This window comes from Oryctolagus cuniculus, chromosome 1 (assembly GCF_051225735.1).
Source record: "Oryctolagus cuniculus isolate XC-2025 breed Fujian yellow rabbit chromosome 1, ASM5122573v1, whole genome shotgun sequence".
Classification (NCBI taxonomy): Eukaryota; Metazoa; Chordata; class Mammalia; order Lagomorpha; family Leporidae; genus Oryctolagus; species Oryctolagus cuniculus.
This window is the reverse complement of record NC_142867.1, coordinates 28698649-28708663: the sequence shown is the minus strand read 5'-3', so window position 1 is coordinate 28708663 and position 10015 is coordinate 28698649. Positions and strand designations below refer to the sequence as shown.

The following is a 10015-nucleotide window of genomic DNA, read 5'->3' as shown; positions in this document are numbered from 1 at the left end:
TTGAAAAATGAACTAGTACTATATATGTATAGGGTACAAAATCTTATGATTTTTAAATACAAGGTAGAATGAATGAATCAAGCCAACCAATTCTTCTATTACCTCAGATATTTAAATTTTCCCATGATGAGAACAACTGAGATCCACTCTCCCAGCAACATTAAAATACATTTTCTCAACTACTAGCTAAATTCACCTCTCTTTGCAACAGATCTCAAATAACCCATTACTCCTTTCCTACTAAGGCTTTGAGTCATTTGATTATTTTCTCCCCATCCCACATCTTATGGTAACCATAATCTTACTATATGCTTCTAAGTTTAGAAACATTAAGTATTTGTCTTTGTGTGTTTGACTTATTCTATGTAGTGTTATGTCCTCTATTTCTATCCATGCTGTTTCAGACAACATAATTTATTCCCATTTTTAAGGCTGGATAATATTATATTGTGTATACAACACATTTTCTTGATGCATTCCTTTACTGATGGGCACTTAAATTGATTCCATAATTTAGTGGCCTTGAGCAACTTTGCAATGAGTGTACCGGCATGAAAACATCTCATAGACTTATACTAATTGCAATCTTTTGGGTAGATACCTAGAAGTGGAATTACTGGATCATTTTGTGTTCTACTTTTAATTTTAAGGGAATATCCATATGATGTTCTGTAATGATTGTACTTACACACACTTGCACCAGCAATATACAATTGTTCCTATTTCTCCACATCCTCATCCGCATTTGCTACCTTTTGAATTTTGCTTTTGATACTCGCCATTCAAATAGGTGTAAAGTACCCTCCTGCATGTAGCCCTGTTGTTTTCTGAGTATGTTTGAAAGACCTTCTTGCTTATTCAAATTTTCAAAATTAGATCCAGGACAATTTATAACAGATCTTCTTACTCTTTTTACACTGCTCCTTCCAGAATACTAAATATAAGCGAAGAATAAAAATAGCCAAACAAGGCATTTTTTTTTTCATCCCAGTAACTAAGGCCTTTTATTAGACCCATAGAAACAAAACTTCAATCCAAACTCCTTGAGTAATAATAGAGTGATTTCGTTAGACATTTCAAATCATGCTGTCAATCTTGTGATTGACCTTATAATTAGTATAAATATGATTGCAGTAGTCTATGTACTTCTTGTTACAAAAGACATTTGCTCTTGTAAAACTTTCCTGCACCTCCTGGTCCATTTCATTCTTTGCTTCCTGATCTCTTATTTTCCCTATTCTCACCCCCACTTTGGATTATGCGGGTATTTCAAAAAGTTCATGGGGAACTTGAATTGGAAGATAATACAAGTGTGTGTAAACTTTTTAGTCTACTCTAATAGATAGTTACTGGGAAGCATTCAGAAGCTCTTCCGAAATGTCAAGCCTTTTGTCTCTGGAAGCCTGATTTATCATGCATCATCAATATGTTACTGCCTGCAGCTGTTGATCATGATCTTGTGATATTATCCTAAATCATATGGGTTTTTTCCAAAGCCAATTTGGGAGACCAGAGGAATGATACCTGTACTCATTTAATTTCAGTAGGTGTCAACACTACTCAGGATTCAAACTTTTTGCTAGTATCTCCTTGTCGCGTCCCTCGACCAGCAAGGAAGACACGACCCGAACTCTTCTTCAAGCAGTTTATTCAGGAACCTTGAACAAGCTTCTTCTTCCGCCTCCTTCCCTCTCCCATCCCTCTTATAGCCATCAGCACACCAATCAAAAGCAGCCAAGTGGCAAGGATTGATAGGTACAGCAATGCGGAAGCCGGAAGGGAGCTCAGCCATCTCCTTATTAGGAGTTGTTTGTTTCTCGCCAGTCCTTCCGGGAGAAAGGAGCCGGCGCCATCTTTAGGGCGCCGTGCAATGGCTCCCCACAGTTCCCCCTTTTTGTTTTAGAACCAGGCATCTAAGGATTACAGGAGAAGGTAGGGGTCTGTCCCCCACTGCCAGGCATCCACCTGGAACAGCATCCTTTTCGTGGGGGTGGGATCTGGGATGCCAACCCACATGCAGACAGACTTGCCTTCCAGAGAACGTAATGGATCGTTCTCTCTGCAGTGCTTTGCCTCGCACCCTGCACCCATGCCTAGCATTCAAGGAAGGCCAGCCATGCTTGCGGCGATTGTCCAGCCTCAAGGGCATAAAAGGCTTGAGCTATCATGGCCAATTCCCGCCAATGAGCTGTCCTCATCCTGCACAAACACCACAGGCAAAATAACACAACAAGTAACAGCAACCCCGTCAAAGCTCCAAGTCCCGCCCACTCCTTCAGGTTGGAGATGGCTGTGCGGATCCAGGATGACAATCCAGATGCAAAGGAGACATCCACACGTGTGGAGTTGATGGTGACCATGGCAAGGCGCAGTTGCTTCAAGGTGTAGTCAAATTCTGCGGACCAATTTTGCAAGAGCATCTGAGACAACTGTTTAGAGTAATTTGCTGCCTGAGTCATGTTATCGTACTGAACAGAGGTCACACACAACCCTGAAAATTTCCACTCACATCCTAGCTGAGCAAGCTGCCAGAGAGTATCCACCTGCTCCTGTACCAAATCCACACACCGATTAACAATCATCAAGCCTCCCTTTATTTGTACATTTAAGGATGTCCGAGTATCCAAAGCAGCAGCCACGGAGGCCGTCAAATTATTCAGGGTATTAGCAGTTTGAACTGTCCCTGTGAGCGCTATAGCAGCTGTTGTAGCGCCCACAGCTGCAATGGAAATGGCGGTTATAACGGCTGCAGTAACGATCCCAATCAGCAATGTTATCATAATGAAGATCGAGGGGCTGCTTTGTGACATTGTTTGCCGCACCAGTCGCTCAGGTAACCATCGAGAATATAGAAACATGTCCACGTCCCCATATTAAAACAGGGTCAGGTCCATACCATTGAGCAGTTAGAGGGTCTTTCCACTTCACATAGACTTGTTGTCTTTTGGTTTCAGGATGCCAGTGACGATGAGCTGCAGATTTCCCTTGATTATCCAGTATTAGAAAATTTAAAATGAAAAGAGCATGTGATAGCCATTTTTGTGGGGAATATGCCATGGTCCCGTATTCCCCCTTTTTTATTTTTTGTAAATAATTTTTTAATGTGGCATGTGCTCGTTCCACAATACCTTGTCCCTGGGGATTATAAGGAATCCCGGTGATGAGAGATATGGAAGTTAGTACAGAAGTGCTTAAAAGAGTTGGAAGTATACGCTGGGCCATTATCAGTTTTTATCTGTATAGGGGTTCCTAGAACAGCAAAGGCCTGAAGGCAATGAGAGATGTTTGGCAGCCTCGCCGCATTGCGGGGTGGCAAAAACAAAACCTGAACATGTATCTAAAGAGACATGCATGTATTTTAGTTTACCAAATTCAGGGAAATGGGTAACATCCATCTGCCAAAGCTTAAGGTTTGGACATTGAGGTGATGCAAATCATGACCACGGGATGCTTCTTAGACTTTGTCAGTCCCTCTTTAAAGGATCTGGCTTCTGAGCCAGAGACTGGGGCAGCTAGAAAGAAACACGTTTATAGCTGAAGTTTAGCATCATTTCACATCTTGGCACCACTTTTAATCTAAACAGCCCGATTGGTTATTATCTCTGCAAGATGAGAGATATATCTTTTGACATCTCCAGGGGCCCTCTGGAGATACCAAAAGTCCAGAGAATTTAGAACTTTGATTTTCAGAAAGTCTGTTAAAGGTGCCAAGAGAACTTAGAGTATCTGGTCAAAATAGAATTCCTTAACATTTAGTCAGGGCGATTTTAACACTTTTAGACCAGATCTGATCATAATAATATTTAACATAACTTTTTAAGACTTAATACTTTTTATCAATCATAACTTAACAGACAGTAGAGTACACATTTACTTGGCAGAACATGAATTTTTAGGTAAACCAGAAATACAAAAACCTTGAACATAAGAGTTAACACATGAAATTATCACATAACTCAGAACTATTTAACAGAGTTAAAAAGAGCTTACACGACCTAACTTTAGAAATGGCAGAGTAACTGATTAAGCAGACACTGTTAAAAAGAGACGTTACAGTTTTTGCAACAACAGATTTTAAGATTTACAATTGAGACCATTTCCAGATAATTAATAACATTAGTACACATTTTAAAAAATCCCACTGTTATAACAGAAGATCAGACTTCAACTTTAGGTTAGTGTAATTTTGGCACCAACATTTAACTTATAGAAAACTCTGTAAACAATGTTTTAAAATCGTAAACGTTTTACAACTTTTCATGACTTGCTCACACCCTCTGAAACTTTATACCTGTAGTTACTTTTACAGTCTTGAATTATCATGTATGGACAACCTATGAGAATACATGCTGGCAAACTTAAAAGTCTCTCTTATCAAATTTAAGATGTTAAAAGTACACATAATACATTTTCCATATTTTACTTAGCACCGACCCCTGGATAACCTAAAACACCGAGCTATTAATGAATACCACACCATTATCTGAATTAAAAGTCAAAATTACATTTCCATGCTTTTAAGTAACATAAGGATAACACCACTTGGGCAGCAACAGTCACTAGTGCATATTTACAACTTTGAAAAGATCTTCATCCTTAAGAGAAACAAGTTTAAAGCATATCAAAGACATGTAAATGTAAAACTGAGCAAGTGAACCAAAGGGCGTTTGCATTAACCCAATTTTCTGAACCAATCTGTATTGGCTTACTTGAGTTAACAACATAAAGGCTTGTATACACAGAATTTACTCTCATTTTTATAAGACTACTTTAGCTGAAAAGCAAAAACATGAATACAACATAGATTTGACATCATTTACTACATTTTAATACACTTTGTATAATTTGAATTGACTCAAACAGCTGTTACTGTAACAAATTTAGAGTCCCATCCTTTGAGAGTTCCAGGGATCCGACTGGAAGCCCCAAAGTTGAAAGACTCGGTTTAGAATTTAAACTATCAGAGAGTCAAACCATTTTAGTCAAAAATTAGTACGTTTAACCAAGGCTGTGGACTAGATCTGATCAAAGTTAGGTACTCACTCAAACATTAAAGATATAACGTAAACAGCTTCATGGTGCAGTTTTTCCAATCCAGACTCATACTGGCAATAGAAAAATGCAAAACCTTCAAGACACATGAAAACTCTCATTAGATAAGTTAGCTACAGCAGCACAGAAAAGAATTGATTATCAGTGTATGAGCCCATTGCTTAAGTTTTTATTAACTGTAAAGAGAAAAACCCATCAAGTTGGAAAGGGTTATCGAATTAAGACTTTTCTCTAGGTCGAGATACCTGTGGAATTTTTCCTCTCTCTTTCTCCTGGCCTGTCGCATCCCCCTTTTTGTTTTAAAAGATATTCTTTCAGTGTGCGGTGTGCTCGCTCAATTATGCCCTGGCCCTGAGGATTGTACGGCAATCCATGGACAAGTTGAACCTCCATTTTTTGGCAAAAGGTGGTAAAGGTTTGAGATGTATAGTCCAGGCCATTATCAGTTTTTAGCACCTGGGGTCTCCCCCAGGCGGCCCATGCATCCAGACAATGAGCAATCACCTGACGTTAGGGATACAATTGGGCTAGAAGGTTTAATCGGTCCTGCGGTTTCCAATATCTTTAATGCGTTCACCACATATAAGGAATCTGACAACAAGTTAAAGGCAAAAGAGCACTGCTTAAGGACTTCAATAACTATTTTTAATTCCACAACTTGAGGTAAGCCTGGCTGAAACTGATGAAATACCGGGTCATTACCCTCTACCATATAAACCCCACAGCCTGTTTTTGACCCATCTGTAAATATATTTGGACCACCTGGTAATGGCTCAGCGGCTGTAATTTTTGGAAATCCTCATTTGCCGATTCAATTCCCGTACTTGCTTTATACCAGACTCTTTGTTATCGCCACACTCTTCAGACTCACTGCTGCTTTCTGAGCTACTTTCTGCACTAGTACTACTTACTGAGGAGGGGCTGCGCAACTCGGAAAGATCGGGGTACAGTTTTTTCCTAGTTCTTTTCTGACTCTCCTTCAAAGTTTTCCCTTTTTCACTGGCAGCTCTCTCGGAGCGCTCTTCCTGAAGCTCCTCCAAGGCAGCTTGACCGCTCAGAATAGCTTCACTATACTGCTCATCCTCGAGGCATGCTCGCACTAACTTCCATATTGGTCTCACTCCCCTTTCGAGATTACCCTGTTCAAATGCAAAATCCAAATCCCTGCCTAGTTTGTCCCATGAAGGGATAGTAAGGCTTCCCGAAACCCCATACCAGGGTGCAATGGTATCGCAGTTAGGTAAAAACCTATGCAATGTACTAGGCTTAAGTTTCAAACCATTTTCTCAAAGCAGCACATTCAGCGCCAGAAAATTTGGATGGGACTGTGAATTACCCATCGTCAAATATTGTACTCTTTCCCTGGCCACGGGTCAGAGCTCCTTCTGCTTTTGTCGCAGAACTTCCTCTGCTTTAATCGCAGAGCTATCCTCCCGCTATTGTCGCAGGACTGCCCGCTCTTATCGCGGATCCCCACCTTATTTTCCTGGGGGACTTACCAGCGCTGCCCTGACTGCAGGAAGTTCTGAGTTCGCGTTCGAGATGTTCCCCGTACGGGCCACCAGTTGTCGCGTCCCTCGACCAGCAAGGAAGACACGACCCGAACTCTTCTTCAAGCAGTTTATTCAGGAACCTTGAACAAGCTTCTTCTTCTGCCTCCTTCCCTCTCCCATCCCTCTTATAGCCATCAGCACACCAATCAAAAGCAGCCAAGTGGCAAGGATTGATAGGTACAGCAATGCGGAAGCCGGAAGGGAGCTCAGCCATCTCCTTATTAGGAGTTGTTTGTTTCTCGCCAGTCCTTCCGGGAGAAAGGAGCCGGCGCCATCTTTAGGGCGCCGTGCAATGGCTCCCCACATCTCCTCAAAGGTTTCTTACTGCAGAATCTCTGTTCCTCATTGTGGGCAGCACCTCCATAATAAAGCTTCCTCAAAAGCTAGGAAATGACATGTTTTTAAGAGTTAAACTAGTGAAATCATCACTTCATATGTGAATAACGTGTTCACATCTAATTTCAAGCCACTTTTTTGCCGTGATCCCCATGTAAGTTACTTAAACTCCCTTAAAATTGTTTTTAGTTGAAAAGTGTGAATAATGATAATTGTATTTCACAAGATTGAAGGGAGGAATAAATAGCAGAGCATATGTACAAAACTGTTTCGTAGAATATCACTAAATATTTTCATCATCACTATTGTAAACCGCCTGTTGAGGATTCTTAAATTAACAAATTCTTCCAAGTTGCAAGTGTAGTAACGTGTTGTTGTAGATCTGTTTTCCCAGAAAATTTACATGGAGGGGCACGCTTGAGGACTACATTAAACAATAGAACCAGTGCTAGAGTGAGTGGACAGAAGGCAGATTTGAACTGTGATGCAGGGACCTATAGCTTCATTTGAATCGCCGGAAAACTGCAGCTGGGATGGCCTGTCAGAGGTGACTTCCCAGGAGAAAAGGAGAGCAGGCCAGATAGGATTAAAGATTCCAGCCCTGTGATGGGTTTTTATTCCTGCCTCTGAAGGGCTTTATCCCTGTCTCTGATTGGTTGTTATTCTAGCCCTCTGATTTCTTGATAGCTGTTATGCTCCTACCCTGATAGGTAGCCACTTTTGTGCATAAAAGAAGCCAGGCTTCTTAGGGTCATCTCTCATGGAGACCACCCCCATCCTGACTGAAGTAGCAGGAAGTTTTTCACATTCAGTAAATCTTGCTTTGCTCACTGTCTCTCTCCATGTGGAAATTCTTCAATGTGACAAGAAACGTCACCTTCATTATCCCGTAACAACTTGTTTATGCTACCAAAGAAAACTGTTACGTCAGAGCAGGCATTGTGGCATGACATGTTAATCCAGGGCTTGCAACACCAGCATTCCATAGTGAAGTCTCTGTTTAAGCCTGGGATACTCTGCCTTCAATCCAGCTTTCTATTGATGGACCTGGGAAGGCAGCAGAAGATGACCCAAGGGCTTGGCCCCTTCTATCTTATAGGAGACCAGGATGGAATTTCTGGCTTCTGGTTTCAGCCTATTCTATACATGGTTTTTGTGGCTAATTGGGGAATAAGCCAGTGGATGAAAACTCACTCACTCTCTCTCTCTCTCTCGCTCTCTTTTTCTTGATTTCTCCTCTCTATCATTCTGAATTTGAAATAAACAAATCCTTAAAAAATAAAGAAGAAAGCTATGACTTTGTAAGGTGTCCTATGGAGAAGTCCATGTGACGGGGAACTGATGTGTCCCCAGGCTAATGGCCCAGTAGGCATTTAGGTCTATAATTCAACAGCACTGATTGAACTTAAGTCTAACAACCAACCACATGAACTTAGAAATAAATCCTTCCCTCCTTGTATTTTCAGATGAGACCCAAATCCTGACTCACATTTTGATTGCAGCTTTCGTAGATAATCTGAAAACAGAGGACCCAGATAAGCCACAACTGAATGCATGACCCACAGAAAACAGGAGAAAATAAATGCGGGCTGCTCTAAAAATCCTTTGTTGTATTTTTTTTTCAATACAAATTTTCATGTGTTCGTTGTTTGCATTTAAGAAAGTAAATGATTTTGTATATTAACTGTCCTTTAATCTTGCTATAATTGCATACTAGTTCCAGAAGGATATTTTATTGTTGTTATTGATTCTTTGAGATGTGGTACATAGAGAGTCATGTCACCTGCAAACATAGCATGCATCTTTTCTTTATTTCTGTTACCTTAATGCTTTAGCTATGATTTATAGCATTATTTTTTGAAAGGAGGAATGAAAAGAGACATCTTCGCCTTGATTGCAAACTTATTTGGGATACCATTTTGTGCAATGTTAGCTATTAGGTTTTGTTTTGAAGAGCCTTTTATAAGGCTGAGAAACTTCTCCTCTAGTCTGAATTTGCTAAAGTTTTTAAAAACATTTTTATCATGAATGTTTGATTATGTACTAGGGGGAGGGAGGGAGGGAAGGGATGATGGTGAAAGGGAGGGGGAGAGAGAGAGGGAGAGAGGGAGAGAGGGAGAGAGGGGGAGAGGGAGAGAGAGAGAGAGAGAGAGAGAGAGAAATTGCTGAGGTACTGCTGAAGCTGGGAAGCATGACCCTAATCCAGGTCTCTGATGCAGATAGTAGGAATCCAATTATATGAGTCCTAGGGTCTCCATTAGTAGGAAGCTAGAATTAGGAATCTAAGCTGGTATCAGTCTCAGGCACTTTCATGCAAGTTATGGGCATTCTAACTATTGTTTTAATGGCCAGACTAAATACCCACTTCAGGATGGTTGATTATTTCAAATTTTTCTGCATCTATCAAAATGTATATGTGATATTTTTTCTTTGTCTGGTTTATTTGACTTGTTAATTTTTTTAAAAGAATTTGAAATAACCTTGCACACCTGGGGAAAATCCTATGTAGGTGTGGCATATAATTCTTTTTACATGTTGTTGGATTTGATTTTCAATATTTTATTGAGAATTTTTGCCTATATTTTCTTTTTTAACTTATATTTAATAAATATAAATTTCCAAAGTACAAATTTTGGATTACATTGATTTTCCCCCCATAACCGCCCTCCCACCTGCAACCATCCCATCTCCCGCTCCCTCTTTCATTCACATCAACATTCATTTTCAATTATATTTATATACAGAAGATCAATTTAGTATATACTAAGTAAAGATTTCAACAGTTTGCACCCACACAGAAACACAAAGTGTAAAGTACTGTTTGAGTACTAGCTATACCATTAATTCACGTAGTATAACACATTAAAGACAGAGATCCTACATGGGGAGTAAGTGCACAGTGATGCCTGTTGTTGATTTAAAAGTTGACACTCTTGTTTATGGTGTCAGTAATCACCCGAGGCTCTTGTCATGAGCTGCCAAGGCTATGGAAACCTCTTGAGTTTGCCGACTCTGACCTTATTTAGACAAGGTTATAATCAAAGTGGAAGTTCTCTCTTCGCTTCAGAGAAAGG

At 40.2% G+C, this 10015-nt stretch overlaps 1 protein-coding gene across 1 annotated transcript; it reads right to left on the bottom strand.

The window, feature by feature from the left end:
- Positions 1-1631: 1631 nt before the first annotated feature.
- On the bottom strand, positions 1632-6911 carry LOC149128327 (uncharacterized). The gene has a single exon (XM_089309506.1). It carries the CDS (start codon positions 2856-2858, stop codon positions 2094-2096), a length of 765 nt encoding a protein of 254 aa, XP_089165632.1. The 5' UTR covers positions 2859-6911; the 3' UTR covers positions 1632-2093.
- Positions 6912-10015: the final 3104 nt, after the last annotated feature.